Source organism: Colletotrichum tamarilloi (assembly GCF_030869305.1).
Source record: "Colletotrichum tamarilloi strain Tom-12 chromosome Unknown Scaffold_82.1, whole genome shotgun sequence".
In the NCBI taxonomy this organism is placed as follows: Eukaryota; Fungi; Ascomycota; class Sordariomycetes; order Glomerellales; family Glomerellaceae; genus Colletotrichum; species Colletotrichum tamarilloi.
The window spans coordinates 128,249-148,344 of record NW_026849465.1 but is presented as its reverse complement, the minus strand read 5'-3'; the positions used below and the strand labels follow the sequence as shown (position 1 = coordinate 148,344).

Here is a 20,096-nt window from a genome sequence, read left to right as displayed (position 1 = left end):
CAAATGGAAAACTTCAGGTACTAGAGACTATTGTTGAGCTATTCTATTTCTCTTATGCCTTGAAGAGATAACGGAGGAAGTTCATACATTATTACTCACCATAACTCAATTTATAGAAGTATATTAGATCAAGCAGTTAGTTAAGGAAACCCGGCGTTTGAAGCTCGGATCTTATCTGCGCCAAGCCCGCCAGCAACGTCCGCCATCGCTCTGTCGCAACCCGCGGGCACTGGCCGGGGGCTAAAGAGGCATCCCACAGGCTTGATTGATCATATCCCACCGGCTGCACCAGACTTCAAAAAGACAAACTACCGGCGCACATACGCAATATGTTTCCAGCGGCATATTGATCTCTTTGATCTAATCAAAGCATTGTCCCTCAAGTTAAACTCAACCTCATCTCAAATCTCCCACTGCCGACCGTTCCGGCACCATGGCACAAGACAAGACGAAGGAAGTTGTGAGAGTGATCGACGCACCAATCGCCGACATTTGGGCAATAATTGCAGCCTTTGGTTCCGAGAAGCTTTGGTTTCCCAATGTTATCAAGTCCAGTCTTGAGGGATTCGGTATTGGATCAGTTCGCACTCTGACCTTCAACAACGGCCATGTGGTTCATGAACGATTGGAGATAGCCGATCCGGAGACACACACCATCACCTACCTAATTCTTGACGGCGTCCCAAACACGACGAACCCCCGCGGAACGCTGCAATTGACAGCCGTAAGCGAGGACAAAACACATTTCAGTTGGTCTGGCGCTTCTGAATGGACGGAGCCAAGCTTTCAACCAGTTCTTGCCGGAATGTTGGAGGAGATGTTTAACGGGTGCATGGATGCTATTGAGTCCATTTTCAAGTAGCCGGGAGGACAGCCGTACATGACTTGGTTATTAAACACCTATGAATACATTAAAATATGAAGGCCTCTAGGCGACTAAGCATATGGGACTGAAAAAGTAGGAATGCAAGCGTTTAGAAAGTTCTCCTCCGATAACTGACCATCTTACCCACTGCCCATTGTCCGTTAATACACTCCTTCGGTTCAATGATGCCTAGCGTCCGACGCAGCATTCCTTACGTCAACATGTGGATTGTTAACTTTTGAGCCAAGTTCTCTACTTTTCTGCAGGGTGCTAATTATTGTTCAATTGGCCTAATTCCTGCGCCCGCCCTTTTTGCCCTTCTTGCACGGACTTTCGTCCACGGGATCTGCGACTGAACCCAAGTTTAGCGACTTTCATGTCTCACTTGGCAGAGCTTGTTATAAGAGCATCGTTTCCAAACCTCAAAAGCTTGGCAGCTTCGTTGGTCGAGTTTTCGTCATGATAATAGCTCCCACTGATAATAACAAAAAAGTATGTTCAATTGCAAAGATCATCTAGTAAATCTAGTTCGTACCTTGACCACTCTCGATAATCTTCTTGAGGCTCTCATATGCATTCTCCAACAAGTTCATTTCACCGGGGCTGTTCTGGGTATAGCGGGCGTTGTACTTCATGATGCTCTTCGTCTTCAGGTAGGTCGCAATGTCGAGGGGAATTGGGCTTCCAACAACGTTCCACGCAATGGACTCGGTACAAGGAGGGGTTGTGAGAGAGCCTGTGTATCTTTGGCACAAGTTAGACTGAAGCTCGAGGAAGCTTTTAAGGATTGGTAGATGGAACATACTGGTAGATGGTGTTCTTTGAGATATGCTGAGCCAGGCTGGTAAAGTCCAGAGGTCCAGTTGCAGTGTGTGATCCGAACTCGGTGACCTTGTCAACGTTCTTGAAGACGGCGGCCAGGAGGGGGTCCGACTTCTCGGCGACCTCGATAGGAAAGCCAACGACAGCGAGAGAGGATCCTGAGTGACAATTAGCAATGTCCGAGGGGATTGCGAGGAGTCAAACATGGCGAGAACATACCGTTTCCTATCTCGGCTTCCCAAACGAAGTGAACCTCGAGGGGGAAGTGCTCGCCGTTGATACGGTGCTCACTAGGGGTGTGGAAGTGGAATTGACGCAAGTTGAAGGTCTTGCCGCCATTCTTCATGGTGCCGTTTGCGCGGACCTCCAGGAATCCCGAGAGATTCTCGAGTTCACCTCCCTCGGGGTGCTGGTCCGGGCTGAAGGTGATGGTAGAGCCTTTGATCTGCTTGGTGTTTGACTGTTGAACGTTGATGGGAGACTGGCTTCTTCCCAGAGCACAGGCAGAGTTGTTGGAGCTGATGGAGTGCCAGTTGAGGGGGCCATTCAGACCATCGAATCCGAAAGTACCATCTGCTCTTTTGAAAAGCTGATCCTTCTTGAAAAGGCTGGTTCCATGGTGGCAAAAGGCGGCGACCGCAGGAATGAGGGAGAGTAGAGTGGCAGACTTCATGATGAGAATGGAGATTGTCCAGAACGAGCGATTGTATGGTAGAATACTAAAAGAGTGACTGGTTCTCAGTGAGAATGAGGTGAGATGTGAGTGACTCTTTGAAACATCAGATTAGACAGCGGCAGATCTAAAGGTAAATATACACCAGCACTGCAGAGTGGTAGTTAATCGTAAGGAGCGGGAAGCTATGACAATGAGATGCGATATTAATTTCATGGAGCCATGATGGCACCAATCTGCGTAGAAAGCAACGTCTTGGCAGGTTTACCTGGTCAAGCTGCAAGAAACCCAAGCCCCTTTGAGATCTGGCAGGCTTCTGCCAGCTACCTGCTCGAGGATGGAAAGGGCGGACCTCTTTGCGAACACGTGCTTGGCAATGATCAATCGCGGACGGAACCAGGGGGGATACTGGCAGGGATAAGAGTCAGGACATGGGAAACACATCACGAGAACGGAAGGAGGCCCTCTCCACGCCCGGATGAAGTCAGGTCCAGGAAGCACCGCGAACGCTGCTGCGAAGACAACTGGAGAAGGACGCCGAAAGATTGGCCGGAATAGGTTGTCATCAAAAAGTCAAACTGGCGAGCGCTTGGCGCAAGGCGTCGCAATGCTAGTGGAGGTAGGTATTACGGCGTTATCCCGCGTGAACACCACATCCCGCGATATTGAGTAGACATGTTAGTCTTGGCCAAATAGTAGATGGTGAAGCTTGGCCAAGACGAAGAGTGATGAGAGGACCCTCCAAGGGCTCCAGTTCAACAATGCTAGAGACCCAGCTTTGGCGTCGAACGCAGAATGTCGAGGAGACCCATTCGGCGCCGACGCATGTCCGTGAGCGGCTGACTCGCCTTGCTATTAGTGGCCACATGTTCATTAACCTCTGTCAGCCATGTTCAAGAATAGCCGCCGCTCGCTGGGGTAGGCTCAGGCAAGTGTTCCTTAGTGATGAAATCGTCCGAACTCGCTACAGCGGACTTGCGAACACCGCACATGGCAGAGAAGGAGTAGGGCGGAGAAGATGGGACTGGATTTCGGAAGATGTGAAGAGCACGAGCAGCTGCCAGCCCGTGACAGTGGTGGGGTTACTAGTTAGGACCGTTGGTGATGCGACGACGCTGACGCCAAGGATTGGGGACAGGGCTCCGGGGTTCCCAGAGCGCGCGCCTTACTCGGTGCGGCAAATGTAGAGAGGCCCATCGTGAGTTGAGGTGAGGGCTAAGCGGTCGGCGTAGACGCATGTAAAATGCGCTCTGCCTGGTTGATGCTGGTCAAGATAAAGTTTAGGGCCCAGAAGAACTATGCGCCTGGGTCATTATGGCTCTTTTGATTGGAGCCTACGTCGCCAGAGATGAACCCGCAGGTCGGTCTCTGGCGAGCCAAGAGTCTCCAAGACTGAAGGGGGAGGGGCTCGCTCGTGGACGTGCATCTTTGGCACACAGCCACGTTGCCTTGCGACCTTACTCCTGTGTACTGTGTAGGCAGTGTTGGATGGCCACTGCACCACGCCGTAAGGTAGACTATAGCATATTGGGCCTTAGCATACCGGTGTCCTGGTTCGGCAAACGTAGGCGAGGACTGAAACTAGCTTTGCCCGCCATGTGTACAGCGTAGGTATCCGTATGGAGAACCTACGGTCCTGTGCTTGAGCCTGGAGCGCAAGACGATGATATTAAATGTTGCCAAGGCCATCGCAAGCCATCTTGGCCCATCTCAACAGCCACGAATGCTTTGTCTTGGCAAATATATAGCTGCGGCGTTTTCTCGATGGCCCAAGAAAAGTCCAAGACTTACCCAAGACCTCCCAAGACCCGGGGCCATAACCGACATTCTTCATCGGGCATGGCGGCGCCGTTTCTCCGTGGGTTGGAGCGGGCGTACCGACACCTTGGAACAGGAACCGGGCGGCACATCTGAGCACTGACATGCGCCAGCGGCATGTGTCTCACTCTCGAATAGCAACGCCTGGGAACCGCCTGGGATTCTCGTATCCGCCCATTGGTTCGTTGTTGGATCCTGGCCATCCCCTGATGCTTGCGGGTACCTTCACACGAGACGAAACTGACTGCTTGCGGCTGTGTAGGCATTTGTATGTACGTGGTAAAGACGATGTGAAGCAGAGTAGGTAGCCCAAATTATCAATCAAGATCTCACTGGCTCCTGATGCGCACGGCTTATCTCTTAGATCAGAAGAAAGAAGAGCAAGCGATCCTTGGGTTAGGAAGAAACTTTCATCTATCCCGTCATCAGCCAAGGCTTGCGAAAGACAGCATGCAAATACCTTCGCGAAGTAAAGTAGCTAAGGTACGCTTCATCCCAAGGTCTGGGAATACTTGACAATGGCTTTACAGACTTACTTTCAGCGTGCACTAATTGTAATACTCGATTAGTCTCATCCTCGTTCATCCCAACAATCCATCAATCCATCAGCAGCTCTCCCGCTACGTACAGTACCTTACCTTACATACTATGTACACTACGTAGTACAATCCCAGAGTCTCAGAGTGCAAAGTCGAGAGAAAATAGCCTGCCCAGTGCAGCTTGCCGAGATCCCTAGCGTGCAATAACGTTTATGTCTTGGCACACTAAATTCAGGACTGCGGCACTGCGACAGATGAGGGCCGCCACGTAATTGGTTGCATTGATCGGGCCTTGACTCCAAGGTTTCCGTGCAGGACTCCAGGCGGACCAGGCCCCAAGCCCAGGGGACAGCGGGCGGCGGGTGGACCTTCTGAAATCTAGAATTCTGGAGAGAAAAACATTATTCCAATTTTCAATCTCCTCCCACATCTTGGCTTGGCGCGGCGGGTTCCTTCAGCTTGGAAATAGGTCAGGAGGGCATTCGTAATCCAGAAACACCTCAACGCTTCCCATCAGTCATCCAAGCTGTTTAAAGAGAACAACACAGCTCAGCGGGCTGCAGACTTGGACTAGCCCAGTCGGCCAAGCCCGAATCCTCGCTCATCCTTTCAACTTCAACAACACAACATACCAGACCCGTCCTTGGCAAAACTCTCACATTCACACAAACGGATACGGATATACACACTCACACACATTCTCATACCTATTTCCGCCCTGGTTATCCATGTCGCTCTCCCTGTCTCCTCTGCTCGACGCACTACCGACGGACTTTGTACCCGAGTCAAGCGGACTTGTCCACCCCCGCCCAACTGTCACTGCCTCGCCTGCGTCGTCCATCTGGAGAGATCTCCCCGAAGCTGTATTTCGCCAACACGTCGTTGCGTTGGAGAAGCTGACCAACGCTGTTCCTGTCGACGCCAAATCCTTCCCGCTACCATCCCAACTGACGGCTTCTTCTGACGGGTCCGCGGGAGCTCGTGCTAGAGTGCTTGCAGATGGCTCTCCAGAGACCATTGTGACGGATGTCCATTACCGAGAGTCCGCGGAGCAACTCAGAAATCCACGTCCCCGCCTGTTGACAATTGCCACGGAACAACGCCTGGCAGACGATATTGCCTACCTTGTCGCCGTTGGAGAAGGAGCGCAGTCCGTTGCTGCTGCCACTGTCCAGGAAAGTCGCATAAAAGTCGACGTTGCAACAGGAGGCCTCGATGGAGGCCCCAATCAAGATCAACAAGCGCTCCCAGCAGCAAGTCTCAAAGTCACCATCGCCTCCGCAGATGCGATCGAGCCCAACTCCCAGGCTTTCCTACGCTCTGTTTTCCAAATACTCTCTGCCCCGCCGCTTGCCAAGCCCTTACATAGCCTCTTGGACCTGGTCATCCGGCATCATCAAGCTCGCCTTCTCAACCGTCTTCGATCCGCTAAGTGGAAGAAGCCAACCTATCTCTCCCGTACTCACAAGAAACCCCTGTATGCCGACTTCGCCAACCTCATCCACCGTGCACAGTTCCTTTACTCCAAAAGAGAATCAACCGCGCGGGCTGAGCTAGAAAGCCAACTCTCGGAGATGGCCGCCCTGCTCGAAGCTTTTGAGACGGAATCAGACGACCACGAGAAGCTAGTCGAAATCGCTAAGTCTAGCTACCAGCTTTGCGCGTCACCCCTGATCGCAAATTATCTCGAACGCTTACAAGCCATCAGGGCAACAGCGCAAATTCAGGCTTGTCTCAAAACCTTGCGTCAGCTTGAAAAGATCGCAGCCTACTATCGCATATGTCAAACTCTGACTGATTTGTCCCACACACGTCCAATAGTCTTCAACAGCGCTAAGCTCGTTTTCTTACCTCCTTACGAGGCAGTGCCTCTAACTCTCGCCTACCAGCCGTGGGCAAAATCTACCCACGTGCATGCAGAAGTCATTCTGTCTGTACATCATGACTTGGAGAAATCTGACAGTCCTTGGCACAAGCCAAGATGTCTAGGCGCCTCCAAGTACTTTTGCTACCTCTGCTTCTTGTTCATCCGACATCATGGGACCTATTTTGCGGCCAATACGCACGGGGCTTGCTACGACCAATGGACTATCCCAGACCTTGCGGACTATCCTCAGCCCCTCGCAGACCACTACAGGAAAGTTGTGCGAGCAATGGATGAGGAAGTTCAACATCAAACGCATGGCGCGACATGGAGACCGGAGCCGATGACGAGCCGGGAGAACTTGATAGGACTAATAGACGGATAGATTTGATAACATGAGTTCTGCCCGGGCCTAATCTGATCCAAAGTGTTCCAGGTCAGACTTTTGCCCAGACTAGTCCCACTACGCGTGTTTGCAAGTCATGACTCTGCCGTTTACGTCGATTGTTTCGATGACACAGCGCCCGCTTGAGGTAGCCACGATTCAGGCACGCTCGAGCCCCGGTCCACCCAATGGATTTCTGCTGGCTGATCTCTGCAAAGGCAGTGCCCCTCGATTCGAAATCGAGCGTGTGAACTCCGTAATAGCGAACTGGCGCCCGTTATCTACAAATGCCTGTGGGAAAGTCAGGCTTGCCATTGGCATTGACGAATTACCTACGCAATATCCATCATTCACTGACCACGCCCCTGAGCCCCTTCTTACTCAGAAGTCGAAACCATGCCACCCCACTCTCTCGCCAGCATACCCATTAATACTGATAAGAGAGCCCTGTCCGATTCAGCTTGCGCTTATTGAGAATATAGTACTGGACATTGGCCCAAATACCACAAGCCGCAGCGGCAGTAGTAAGGCCTGTTATAACTGTCCATCCATTGCGATACTTCGGTGCATCCTCTTCTCTGAACAGCTGCTTACCAACAATACCTGAACAGTTGGCAGCCATAATGAGGATGGCCATGGTGATAGAACGTTCACCGGCGGACTCAGCGTTAGCCGAGACCCAAGCGCCATTGACAGGATCTGCAGTGTGCGTCAGTTACGTGATTCGCCATTTAAAGACGGGAATTTGAACCTACGCCAAGGAAACGAGAATGCCGTTGACAGAGTCAACATGGCAAATCTCGCGTCGCGGCCGGCATCTATGAGCAGATAGTTGCCAAGCTGTGTATTATTAGCTGGGAGCTTCGCCAAGAAGAAGCACACGATAAAACATCAACTAACATTGAAGCCCCAGAATATGAATAAGCCTAGGAACACCCATGGACCACGGACTCTCGTTTTATCGCTGCGAAAATCAGTCATTCTGTTTTGTTTTGATGGTGATCACCTTGGCACAGAAGCGCTTACGCAGCAAACCCCCATAAGAGGTTGATTGGAATCAAGAGCCAAGCACCGACTGAAACCATGGCATTGGACTCCAATCTCTCAAACCCCATCGAGTTCACAAGAGAGGGCGCATAGGATGACAGAGTAGAAGATGGTGCCAGGGCAGCAATAGTGAAGATAACATGGGGAATGAGTCTCCAGTTCGTTAACTAACTCCACGTGAGCGAAAAGTCGGTGACGCCTGTGGTATTAAGGAGTCCAACACGTACCGCTGATCTCAGCTCTGACCAGCTAACCGAGCGCTTCGACTGAGCCTTGGACGGGTCATCGATCATGACTCTCTTATACAAGATCTCTGCTTCCCGTTCTGAGAAATAGCGAAAGCCGAGTATGGATACTGGGTTGTTGACTTGGTTAGGAAAGCAAGCGAAAAAGGCGATACCGACCAAAATCGTGAAAATTCCCTCGAGCTAGCACTCAGTCGTTAGTCTTTCTCCAAATTCCCCTCTTTGTTACCGACCAAGGTAGCATCTTTCCCCTGTAGGCCAAACTCAACTTACGAGAAAGAGCCACTGCCATCCAGCAAGTCCAGCAATGCCTCTCATGTGCAAGCTTAGGGTGCAGACTTTATCAGCTCTTGCTCGAGATCGACGAGAACTCATTGTTTGTGATCGACTTACATCCCGTACGCTATGAGGCCAGAGCATGCGGCAGCTAACATGTTGCCAATGAAGAACCACGAGAACCTTTTGCTCGTCTCATCTCTCTTGTACCAGCGCGTCATCGTGAAAAGAGCTGCAGGAATGAACCCTGCCTCGCAAAGGCTACGAGTATGAATTGTCAGTTTCTTCAGATGATACTTCTTAATGAAGCTATCCGGGCTTACCCAAGGAGGATTCGAGTCACCATGTAAGCACCCAGCCCTTTTTGAAATGCTTGAAAAGTCGCAACCAATCCCCTGTCCACTTGTTAGTATCACTGTAAGGCTATTTCAGTCTTCCTACAAAAGCTGAGGAAGTGTTACCAGGCCACGATCTGTCCTCCAATCCAGAGCGTTGGTCCAATACGGTAAAGAACTAGGTTGCTCGGTATCTACGGGTCATATCAGCTGAATGCCTGAGATAAGGTACGATGTTCCAGTTCCATCTACTGACTTCCAGAACCACGATGCCTGCAGATAACAACTGTTGGCCAACATTGAATTGGTTCTGTGTGATACCAACATCTTTGAGGAAATAGTCCGTCAAGGCATTGCCACTGCGTTTGGTCAGACATTATTACAATTTAGGTTGATTATGCTTAGGTAGTCTCCGTACATGTTGCCACGGTCGAGCTGTAGAGCAAAGAAAGCGAGGATCAACAGCGGCATGATAATCAAATCAATTCTGTGAGTCTCACAATTAGCTTCAATTATCTGGAGCCAAAGAGCGTATGACTATTGACAAACTTACTTTCGCACCAATTGTCGTTCTTCCTCCGGGCTCCAGTCAATATTGGGATTTTCGCCATCACTCTGACTTTCTGGGCTCTTGACCACCATCTTGACTTGCTTTTCGTCTATTGTGGCTACCATTGTGAAGAGCTGAGAGAATGTGGTAGGCCGTGTTGGTTTCGCAGACGTCGACTCGAAAGCAAAGCGTCGAAGGAGAAACTCAACATGGCAACTTGAACCTTTGTATATTCTCGAACAACTACGGATACTCGGCAATGCCAAAAGGCATTATCGAAAGAAAAAATTGTACCCTGCCCCTCATTGATCCCGGCTTACCTGTTCAGGTCTCGTCTTGCTGTTCCGCGTCCCACATAATTATGTTGCAGCTGTTAAACTCGGACTTCTTGCTCTGACGGAACAGAATGTTGTCATGAACGCAGCATTTCCGTGGAGAACTGAATAAATACCACGCTTCGCAGAGCCAATCTGTCGGTTCGTGTTCAAGTTGCCACATGTCTTCTGGGCCGACACTCGGCCGTCTGCCGTCTCGACGTATGGGATGACCCACTCTCGTTGATGCCATCGTCTGGATTGCTCACGCCATCGACGGTGACCCCTTAGAATGCTCCAAACTCACATTTAAGCATCCACCCTTTTCGCAGCTAGGCTTAGGTAAGATACTGACGCAATCGGCTCTCGGGATTGCGAGTGTCCTTGGTGCCAATCGGACGGTCAATTTACTCGGGAGCGGCCGACTTTCCAACTATCGCGGCATGCGCATTGCCACCGCGCCCCAGAGCGTCGGCCGTGTTCCGACACAGGTGCCTTACCTTAGAAAGTCGCTGTCTCCAAATCAAGCGGTCTCTTGAAATGGCTATACATCTTTCTATACAAGCTCAATTTGCCGATGAAATTCCCAAAAGCGAGGAAGTCTCCTTAGATGAATGGGCCGCCTTTCTTTTGGGCCGACTCTTAGACATAGGAAATTTGCTGTTAAATATTGAGAGCACCAACCACTTTTTCCAGGCACTTTCGGACTGCAGGAACATGCAGTCATAGAAATGTCTAGTTCGCAACTTAGAAAGCGCGGAAGAAGACCAACCTATATGTCATTTTAGTGTATGACACCTTTTTGTCGCCCGCAAATCAGGAGAAAGCCTGACGCGTCTCATTTCGAGGTCAGATCGCGCAATATTCAGATGTTGACTTGCTTGGTAGCACAGAATGAGGGGAGATTGAAATGTTGTTCTCGTAGTTGAAGTAACGAGGCCTTGTGCTTCAATCAATATATCTCTCGGACACGACATCCAGCTAATTTCAGTTTCAGTCTTCTTTCAGGGACATATGAACTCACTATGTCGAATTTAGAGTCCAGACAGCATGTCTCCCCAGACTCAGGCTTCCCGATCTGCTTGCATCCGCACTTCCATCCCAAGATAAGAGATCATGTACCTCCTGAGCCAGTTCGAGAGGAGAAATTTCCGAAGAAGGATAGGGCATCCTTCGCCGATCCTGAGAAGAAAGCCCTCCTCTCAGCTGCGAAGAGGTTTGATTTGACAGAGTCAATCGGCACAGTATTGGAAAGTGTGCAGTTATCACAGCTCTCTACACAACAACTGGACGAACTTGCACTTCTTGTTACTGAGCGCGGGGTTGTCTTCTTTCGGAGCCAGGACCTGACAACTGATGGTCAGGTTAAACTCTTTGAGCATTACGGCGCTCTCGACCGTCATCCCGCTCAGAAGGATTTGAAGTACGTTGTTATCAAGGGCAGCCGCGAGGATCACCGTGAAATACTCAAGTACACCCCTTGGCCCTCTGGCGACTTCCACGCCGACACATCCTTTGAGATCAACCCTCCATCCTACTCCTTGTTGCGTATGGAGGAGCACCCCGACGTCGGCGGTGACACTGCCTGGGTCTCCCAATATGGACTTTATGACGCTCTCAGCGACGCCATGAAAAGGTTCGTTGACGGACTGCACGCAGTACACACCTCACGGCTACAATACGACACAATCTTGGACCTCTGGGGTACTGGTCCAAACCGGCCTCCCATCGATTCACACCATCCGGCTGTTAGGACCCATCCAGTCTCCGGTCTCAAGGCGCTGAATGTCAATCCAGGCTTTGTAACCGCCTTCGCTGAGCTCAAGAAGTACGAGTCTGACAAACTTTTGGACTTTTTCTCGTACCACATCCACTCTGCCGACGATCATGCTGTTCGGTGGAAGTGGGAAGTGGGCAGCGTGGCCATGTGGGATAATAGGTGAGTTGGACATAACCAATTCATGTCCTCGTCAACGTTTTCTTTGTCCTGAACTCACCCTGCTTAGATGTACAATTCATCGTGTTATCCCGGGGACTTACGATGAACCGCGTAAGGGTATTAGAACAACCGTATTTGGTGAGAAGCGTAAGTTTTGTCATCGCACTCTGATTTCTTCGTAATTCCATAAGTCTAATGGCACAATTAGCCTACTTCGACGTGAGCAGCGAAAGTAGACAAGAGCGGGTAGCAAGATTAAGCACTCAGCCAAGCTGAGCCTTGGTGTAGAGGGCTCAAGAAAGACCCGTCAGAGCAGACATGCACACGCGATTACATTAGCCAAAGCTCGGAGACACGATGGTATTTCAACTCTCCACCCTCCTTTACTTATCGGCAATCTGAATTCAGTCGAATTCGAACTCTTCTTTCAGTGATTCTAGTATAAGCAATGGACCTGCTCCTTGAAGTCCGTCTTGCGCAAAATACATTATCTATCATCGGCACAATTCCAACTTGGATATCCTCATGATTCTCGCCCTCAATCCAGCACCCAGATCTGGCCCAGTGTAGTACTCAACCAGGCCTTCTCCGGCCCTTCTTTTGTCTCTTCTTCATTCCCGTGTAATCTTCCAGTTGGTATGTACGTGTATCGCAGTACTGGTTTGCTCTCTGGTCAGTTTTCGTTGGGAATCGCCATCGTCATTGCTGCCCGTCTCGTGCTCCTTGTCATTCTTGAGAAGTCAGTAAATCTCTCCCAGCATCTTATAAGCGGCTTCTTGGAAAAATTGACAACTAACCAGTTCTATCCATGCTGTGGACTGACCAGGCTTGGGTTGCACCTTGATCTGCCCACTCCGCGATCCCTTGTTGAATGCGCTTTGGCTATTGGAGTTTTCGAGCGAGGAGGACTTGTACTTGGCTCTCCACCTGAGGTAGAAGGGGCGAAGCATAGGAATATTGATGCAAAGACCGGCAAGCATGAGCTCAACCGTGCAGAGCATGAATGTAGTCAAGGAAGTGCCAGTCAAATTGCCAATAAGATCGATGACGTAGATCTGCCAGAATCGAACGATGCCAATCACACAGCATCTTCGCTACGTCAGCTCACCGAGCCATCGATAGCAGTATTGATAGGGGTCAGGTGGGTTGACTCACGCTAAGCCGAGAGCGAAGCAGGCAATGACAGCAAGCTTTTCGGTTTTCCGCATTTGTAATTGCCAGACAGTCCAGATAGGTAGAATCACAATGAACAGGTCGGTGACAACGTTTGTCATGATAATGCACTTGAGTACCAGGATCTGGTCCATGCAGTGACCGATTCGCTGTACTGTCCATTGTTGGGAAATCGGATCACAGAGGAAGATGAAGACAAAGGTGAAGACCAAAGCCCATGCAATGACAATGCTGCCAATAAAGAAGATCCACCACTTGAGTTGAACAGAAAAGGCTCTATGATAGAACCAGAGCTGACTGAGCTTCAAGGACGCCAGTGCCCATAGGTAGATAAGCGTGAAAGCAAAAGTCGTCTAGCACACTTTTAATCAGGTATTGTTCGTAGAATGGAGAGTTTGGGAGAAAGTTCCTTTGCCGAAGTAGATTACCTTCAAGATAAACTGCATGTTATTGAGCACTGTCCAACATGGTCAGCGCCTGAACATTCAAAGTGACGATCGCAAGTCCAATAACACCTTCTGGGTTGTTGACTAATTTTTCAATGGCACACCAGTCGCCTTAGAGCATTCACTTACATTTTGGATACACGTCAGAGTCAGGGTCGAAGTTGTATCCGACACCAGACGTAAAAACTATGGTCTCAGTCAGCATCCCATGCTTCCAAACTGGAAAGCCATGCCATTATATACCTGCTGCATTCATGCCTATTGTACTGCCTGATAGAAGCTGTGATTTCTATTAGACAAAGTACGAGACGCAATCATCTATCAGTCGTAACTCACGCAAGCAGCCAAAGCCAAGATATCATCTCCGCCAACGCCAATTCCACGATATCTGCCCCAGAGTCGAGCAAACACTACCGCTGCAAAAACTGCCCATAGAAAGCAGATAGCTATGAGCGAGTCTCTTGCGCTAGTCGTCATCGGGATATACATGGGTGGCGGCGACGCCAGCGTCGCTGGTGTAGCCATCGAGGACAGTATTCGATCGGGGTTTCGGTTTCAACGAGTCGATGAACGGGATATGCGTGATGATTGTAAGCCAAGTTCCGCAGAGTACTTTATAAATGGGAAGCATGGACAACAGATACACTAGAAGGAGATATATTGACGTAGAGTGGTAGTTCTAGCTCATGGGGTCGCAGTAGTTAAAGTTATGACGCTCAGCCAGTCATACTCGACGATATTTTGTGGCCCTAGCTAGGTTGAATTTGATCATTAATTTCAGCGCTCTGTAGTAGGCAAATCTGGATGAAGATCTCCGGCTTTTCGATTTAGCTGAAGCCGGGAGACATGTTTTCGGTTGCCGAGCTTTAGAGCCCTGGTTCCGGGTGCACCATCTGGTGTCACCAGGACTTTGCCTCGTCCTCCTGTGGACCACCGTTCCCAGGGTTTGCCAAGCCGTGACTCGCGGAGACCCATTACTGATTCTGAAATATGACTGCACTGAAGTTGAAGTAGTGGTTTCCGTTTCTGGGTACTCATTAACCATGACGCTCCGCAAGTCGTGGGACTTTCTGTGCCGGCACTTAGGAGGCGCTCACGGCATAAACTCAACTGACAAGGATTTGACGAAGTACGAAGTTCCTCATCTCCTTCTCCTCTTACATGCGTGTGAGAATTGGCGTCTAAAATAGAGGCATAGAGAAGCGGGAACGAAATAGTGATACTTTGGAATTCGATCAGGGATACTGCTCCTCTGAACTTTCGGGTGGCAATGTCTCGCTTGAATTCTTGATGAATTTCAGGAGGTATATGGAGTACGTACAGATGAATACACCTTCAAGCCTGTTGATTCTCTGAGCTCCTGGAGCTCGCCGTTTCCCAACCATGGGTAACAAAAATCACGAATGCTTGGCATCCGCTGACCCCTGTATTCTCAATCCTGCAGCGTCTCTCTTCGGTTTTAGCCCTGACCTGTCGCCGGTGACCATGGACTCACTCCTCTCAGTCTCGCCAGAACGTCAAAAGTTCATGTTCATAACCAAGTTGTGTTATAGTCGGATTGGGCAAAGAGAAGCGGGCTGGAATTAGCACGAGGCCGCTCAATAGGGTGCTCACAAATGACTACGTGTCCGGAAAAATGTTCCAAGCAGTCGATCTTCTCCTCAAATCGAAGTGAAAACCTTCGGTACTCGAATGAAGGTTCACAGATCATTCCTGATGAAGAATTACATCTCGGCAGTCAGGGCCTGCACACGATCAGTTTTCCGAAGGGAGGCTGTCTTAGACTTGAACACATGCTGAAGCAGTGATGCTCGATAGCCATGTTTCGCTAATCAGAAGTAGTGAGATGGCAAGCATTCAGTCACTCAGTGTAGAAATTTTTATCACTTGACGAATCGATCATCGTGTGGGAACCATGACTCTCCATCATGGACAAGATCCATCCATCAGACTCGAGTTGGCCATCAATTTGGAGCAGGCGTCTCTTGATCGCGGGGGCTTTGAGTGAGTGTTTCCCGGTGTTTTTCATCGTAGAAATATCCTCTCAGACTTGAACACATGATAAAACGGTCCATATGCGGGTGTCCACAAGTTTTTTTTGACAAACATCGCCTGTTCATATTCAGCGAGAGAAAAATGCTGACCCCGACTGGATGGTGAACCAAGTGTCACAAAGTTCCTAAAGTGGAGAGGTAGTGGATGTGTCTCCATTATCTACCCCCGGTTCGTTCCATTAGGGCTCCCTGTGCGCTTGAAGATCTTCGAAAGATTCGTCTTAGTGCCGTGTGCTGGTCACGTTGCATTCAGGCGGTATCTCTGTGCGTCCCATGGTGATGTCCTGGGCTCCTGACAACCCTGAGTCCTGGCAAGCGTATCTTCAAGGATAAAGCTGTACTCCGTCGCGCGACCGCGAATCACTTTTTCTTCCTCCCACGACTGGAGGGTGAAGGATCTAGATCATGTCGTCTCCATCAAGACTAATGTAAGGTATACGGGAATGATCTTGCTTACGATCACTTTTCTCCTCTAATGCCACTAAGAGCCCCGGTTCAGAGTGTGTCGCCTGCTGCACTTCGAGGGGCTGGCCTAGTCACGGTATATGCGTCAACGGTCGGTGCTGTTGGCTCATTTAGGATTCTTCAACGGGCACTAGATTTCCCATCTCGGAATTGTGGGTCGCCCCCGCAGGCTCGCTGCACTAGTAAACGCTAGTTGGCTCCTCTCGTCAAGGTCGCTCCTTCTCTCAGGGGCTCGTTGTGATCGTGCTTTTGTCTTGCTTTCCAGACGGGTCGCAGAAGCTGCTCTTCCAGCCAGTGAGCGCACGCCTTTTATCAATGTTGCAATGACTGGTGGGCCAAGATGATTAGAGCTGCACTGCCTGGGTGGTGCAGGCAAAAACATGTATGCAGTATTTATATATCCATTGGAAAGGTAGCTGTCACATAAACTTGCGCTTAGCAGAGGTTGCGTCGATAACACTGCCCTCTTGTGCACACTCAGTCCATCGATTTGTGTCCGAAATGGCCTCCAATGCTATCGTAGATGGTCTCAAGGCTGCCCTGAGTCTCGATGTCGTCGCCTACTTTATTGTTCTTTATATCGCCTATCACATCGCCATAGCCTTGTACAATATCTCGACATTCCACCCGCTAGCGCACTTTCCTGGTCCAAAGATCGCAGCTGCATCTTACCTGTACGAAGCGTACTATGATTGGTGGCTGCTTGGCAGATATGGCAAGGTCATTGCACGGATGCACGAGCATTATGGTAGATTCGACGAGAACCCTAGTCTGAGACATAATTCGCTGCTGACCAACATGAATCGCAGGGCCCATTGTCAGAATAAACCCGGATGAACTTCATGTTTCTGATCCCTACTTCACCGATGAAATATATGCTGGTCCCGGCCGTGTCCGCGACAAGTGGCAACATCAACTCAACACCGGCGGCGCAGGCCCTGTCTCGGTTACCGGCTTCTCCACCGTCAATCATGAGGTTCATCGAATGCGCAAGGGCGCTTTGTCAAAGTTCTTCTCGCGCCAGCAAATGCTCAAACTTGAGGGCGAAGTGCAGGAATTTGCCCAGCTCACGGCAGACAAAATGCTCCGCTCAGCGGGGAAGGAGCCATTCGACGTGAAGGAGGCATTCAATTGTTTTACTGCGGATATCATTTCCCAGTATGCTTTTGGAGAACCCATGGGCTTCATCTCTCAGGAAGGATGGGAGCCCAACTTTGCTACTTGGGTGAAGTCCTTCTTCAAAAGTGCTTATATGATGAGACACAACGCTCTTGGTCGTAAAATGGCTCAGGTCATGCCAATGATGGCTGATTACTTAGGTGAAGACATCAAGTCTGTCATGAGACAGATGAATGTTGTCATCCCCGGGTATATCAAGGCAGCTCTGAGCAACCCGGAAAATGGAAGAGTTTTTGCTGATCTCATGGAATCTAAGACACTTCCCGAAGAAGAGAAATCATTGTACCGACTTTCTGGAGAGGGCTTCAACTTCTTACTCGCCGGTACCGAGACCACTGCTGTGAGAATGGGTTCCTTCCCGTTACGTGCCATGTTGCTAACTATTGTGACACAGGCTACTCTGACTGTCGTGACATACTACCTTCTCGCCCAGCCCCAGACCTATGCTCGCCTTATGGAGCAGTTACATGGTCTCAACCCATCGAACCTGAAATGGACAGAGCTCGAGCAAAAGCCTTACCTGTGGGCAGTCATCCACGAGTCTCTTCGCATGATGCCTGGTGTGTCGCACAGATCTGCCAGGATTGCCCGTGAGGAGGACTTGGTTTACAGGACCCGTGACGGTAAAAAGGAATGGCTTATCCCCAGAGGAACTCCCGTTGGCATGACATCAATGATCAACCACTGGAACGAGGAACTCTTCCCAAACCCCGGGGAGTTCATTCCTGAGCGTTGGTTAATCGACGGCAAGCCGAATTACAAGCTGGAGAAGTTCCTCCTTGCGTTCGGAAAAGGTAGTCGCTCATGTATTGGTGAGAAGTAAGTGCTTGTTCAGAAACCAAGGCTCTCAATTCTCAATGCTAACGGCGCCTCTCAGCTTGGCATACTGCGAAGTTTATCATATGGTGGCCATGATGGCTCTCCGCGTCATACCGAGATCCAATTTGTTTGAAACCACGGTCGAAGATATCTCTTACGACCATGATCTCATCGTCGTACAAACTAAGAAGGGCTCAATTTCTGTCAAGATAAAAATTACCTGAGATGTGTTTTACTGCTTGTCAAGAGGTTACAACAACACTCAAGGATGGTGTGATTATGACTGTCTATTGGCTGACTTCCAAAATTGGCGCTTCACACAAGGTTTAAGGGTCCAAGCCGGAAGTGTCCATTCAGTGGTTCTTTGATTCTTCTTTTTTTTCTGCCTTCGTTGTCATTGCTACACTGCGGCATAGGTACAGTGCTACTTCCAACGTCAATCACAATCAAATACCGTCAAGAGAAAGTCGAGTGCGCTTTGTGAATAAGACTCATCTCCACAGCAATCTACTTTAGTAGGAATCCAGTTCTCCTGAGATGCACATCTTTACTGCCTCTGCAGTGACCTGATCTAGATTCTCCACCGGGAGGTTCAAGTCCATATTGGCCAAACCGTGCTTGTGCTCGACGTCACCGTCAGTCGCGGAGAAGAAAATGCGCGAGTACATCATTCGCGAGAACCCATTTCTGTCCCCTGATCTCAGTGCCTCGTAGCCAGCTTCCCACCTCTTTTTCGAGCTCTCATGGTTGATGATCCAGTCCTCATTTGTTGTCTTCGTGACCCTCTTCATGCTTTCGAACATATCTTTTTGAGATACCAAGAAGCTCGAGACGTAGAACACATCGTTGGCCCAGTTCTGAATATTGGGAGATTGATCATCCTTGTCATCAGGCAGCCACTTGAGGCTCAAGAAAGCGGCCAGTCCGCGGCCACACTGAGACCAGGTGGAAGTATTGATCTTAACATCGCCCTCATCGAATAGGGTGAGTGACTTGTTTTTGACGTCGAATCCATATCGATTAGGCGAGCCGGCCACGCTGAACTCGTACCAAAATCCACAAGACATGATGATCCATTCGCTTACCCCAAGGCGCTCAATCTCTTTGACGGCTCCTTGAAAAGAAGAACCGAGAAGAGCATCTTTCATCATGTCTTCATTCTTCGGATCAGGACCCCACGCGTTCGGCATGACGTAAGGGACGCCAGCTTTGGCCGCAGCCCGTACAAGCTTATTTTGGGTCTCCTGGCCGACGGTGGACTTCATTGTGATGATCAAGTATTGCTGTCCCCTTAGAGCCTCCACAATCGTGCTCTCGTCGTCGTAGTTGACCTTGGCAGCAATAACGCCGTTGGGTAATTTGGAATCGCTGTCATGTCGGGTAATTGCGGTGACCGAGTGCTTTCCACCTTTCAATAGCTCCCGAGTTACAAACTTTCCCATGGTACCAGCAGCCTTCGAACTGTCAGTCTCTTTTCTTGTGATTTGCGGGGGGGTCGCGATTTGGTTCAAGAGGTACTTACACCGACGATGGCAACTTTCTCGATGCGATTCACAAAGCCTTCCGGCTGATCTTTGGCAAATCGAAGAGTCTTGGGAGCCATTGTGTAGATGATATCTGAAAACCGACACGGTGGGTTTTTGATTGAAAGGTAGAGCAGTTGTTGATAGTGGTCACTCAAGGTGTTTTGGAACCAGTTGACAAGCTAGGAATGTTTTCCGATCAGGTAAATTGCATGGTGGATTTTATATGTATTTCTTCAGCGCCTGGAAATTAATTGCCTTTCTAAAACGTGGAAAAGGTACTTCTGCATCATTGTGGATCATCATCGTGTAAGACAATGGGAGCATCGTGAGGCAAATGAGACCGTGCGCTAGACTCGGATTTACAGGCACACTAGGCGTAAATACGCTTCGCTCTGGGTATGAGATTTCAAATGGAAGAAGTCTTTCAGTTGCAGACAACGTCATTACGTCTTTTACGCTAGCTACTCGTCGTATTCTAATATATGTTGGCCCTGCCGGCATTAAGCAGTCTAAGTGCGCAAAATGCCTCAAAAAAGAATAGATCATACCCGGTTCCCTGGACACTACATTAGGCGTGGGAGCTTATCGTAAGTCCGCCGGTTGCGGCCGGGAGTCGGAAACCTGAGTTTCCATATTGGGAACACCCAGCTCCGACGCTTGGCCATCGGGCGACGCTTACCCCAGAAACTAGAAACATTGGACAGCCACAATTATTGACGTATTCCTTCACAATTCAGGCGACAGGATATCCGTTTCAAGTGA

General features: G+C 49.7%; 8 protein-coding genes across 8 annotated transcripts; 4 read left to right on the top strand and 4 right to left on the bottom strand.

The window, feature by feature from the left end:
- Window positions 1-433: 433 nt before the first annotated feature.
- Window positions 434-862, top strand: CTAM01_12805 (bet V I allergen; the record flags this gene model as incomplete). Its single annotated transcript, XM_060528810.1, has 1 exon — window positions 434-862. One exon carries the CDS (start codon window positions 434-436, stop codon window positions 860-862), a length of 429 nt encoding a protein of 142 aa, XP_060389361.1.
- A 293-nt stretch (window positions 863-1,155) lies between these two features.
- CTAM01_12804 (carbonic anhydrase) lies at window positions 1,156-2,360 on the bottom strand (the record flags this gene model as incomplete). The annotated part of the gene is made up of 4 exons (XM_060528809.1): window positions 1,156-1,211; window positions 1,401-1,609; window positions 1,671-1,845; window positions 1,907-2,360. 4 exons carry the CDS (start codon window positions 2,358-2,360, stop codon window positions 1,156-1,158), a joined length of 894 nt encoding a protein of 297 aa, XP_060389360.1.
- Window positions 2,361-5,445: 3,085 nt separating this feature from the next.
- Window positions 5,446-6,966, top strand: CTAM01_12803 (uncharacterized protein; the record flags this gene model as incomplete). Its single annotated transcript, XM_060528808.1, has 1 exon — window positions 5,446-6,966. The coding sequence occupies one exon, from the start codon at window positions 5,446-5,448 to the stop codon at window positions 6,964-6,966; it is 1,521 nt and encodes a 506-aa protein (XP_060389359.1).
- Window positions 6,967-7,393: 427 nt separating this feature from the next.
- On the bottom strand, window positions 7,394-9,544 carry CTAM01_12802 (alternative sulfate transporter; the record flags this gene model as incomplete). The annotated part of the gene is made up of 12 exons (XM_060528807.1): window positions 7,394-7,665; window positions 7,722-7,806; window positions 7,867-7,930; window positions 7,993-8,180; window positions 8,241-8,441; window positions 8,532-8,583; window positions 8,652-8,795; window positions 8,858-8,929; window positions 8,996-9,063; window positions 9,126-9,228; window positions 9,288-9,356; window positions 9,423-9,544. 12 exons carry the CDS (start codon window positions 9,542-9,544, stop codon window positions 7,394-7,396), a joined length of 1,440 nt encoding a protein of 479 aa, XP_060389358.1.
- A 1,214-nt stretch (window positions 9,545-10,758) lies between these two features.
- On the top strand, window positions 10,759-11,948 carry CTAM01_12801 (alpha-ketoglutarate-dependent sulfonate dioxygenase; the record flags this gene model as incomplete). The annotated part of the gene is made up of 3 exons (XM_060528806.1): window positions 10,759-11,672; window positions 11,740-11,819; window positions 11,881-11,948. The coding sequence occupies 3 exons, from the start codon at window positions 10,759-10,761 to the stop codon at window positions 11,946-11,948; spliced, it is 1,062 nt and encodes a 353-aa protein (XP_060389357.1).
- A 335-nt stretch (window positions 11,949-12,283) lies between these two features.
- CTAM01_12800 (uncharacterized protein) lies at window positions 12,284-13,816 on the bottom strand (the record flags this gene model as incomplete). Its single annotated transcript, XM_060528805.1, has 7 exons — window positions 12,284-12,403; window positions 12,470-12,761; window positions 12,828-13,198; window positions 13,274-13,302; window positions 13,421-13,477; window positions 13,535-13,571; window positions 13,628-13,816. 7 exons carry the CDS (start codon window positions 13,814-13,816, stop codon window positions 12,284-12,286), a joined length of 1,095 nt encoding a protein of 364 aa, XP_060389356.1.
- Window positions 13,817-16,311: 2,495 nt separating this feature from the next.
- On the top strand, window positions 16,312-18,032 carry CTAM01_12799 (uncharacterized protein; the record flags this gene model as incomplete). Its single annotated transcript, XM_060528804.1, has 4 exons — window positions 16,312-16,558; window positions 16,620-17,329; window positions 17,384-17,808; window positions 17,867-18,032. 4 exons carry the CDS (start codon window positions 16,312-16,314, stop codon window positions 18,030-18,032), a joined length of 1,548 nt encoding a protein of 515 aa, XP_060389355.1.
- A 288-nt stretch (window positions 18,033-18,320) lies between these two features.
- Window positions 18,321-19,411, bottom strand: CTAM01_12798 (uncharacterized protein; the record flags this gene model as incomplete). Its single annotated transcript, XM_060528803.1, has 2 exons — window positions 18,321-19,262; window positions 19,331-19,411. 2 exons carry the CDS (start codon window positions 19,409-19,411, stop codon window positions 18,321-18,323), a joined length of 1,023 nt encoding a protein of 340 aa, XP_060389354.1.
- Between the last annotated feature and the right edge of the window lie 685 nt (window positions 19,412-20,096).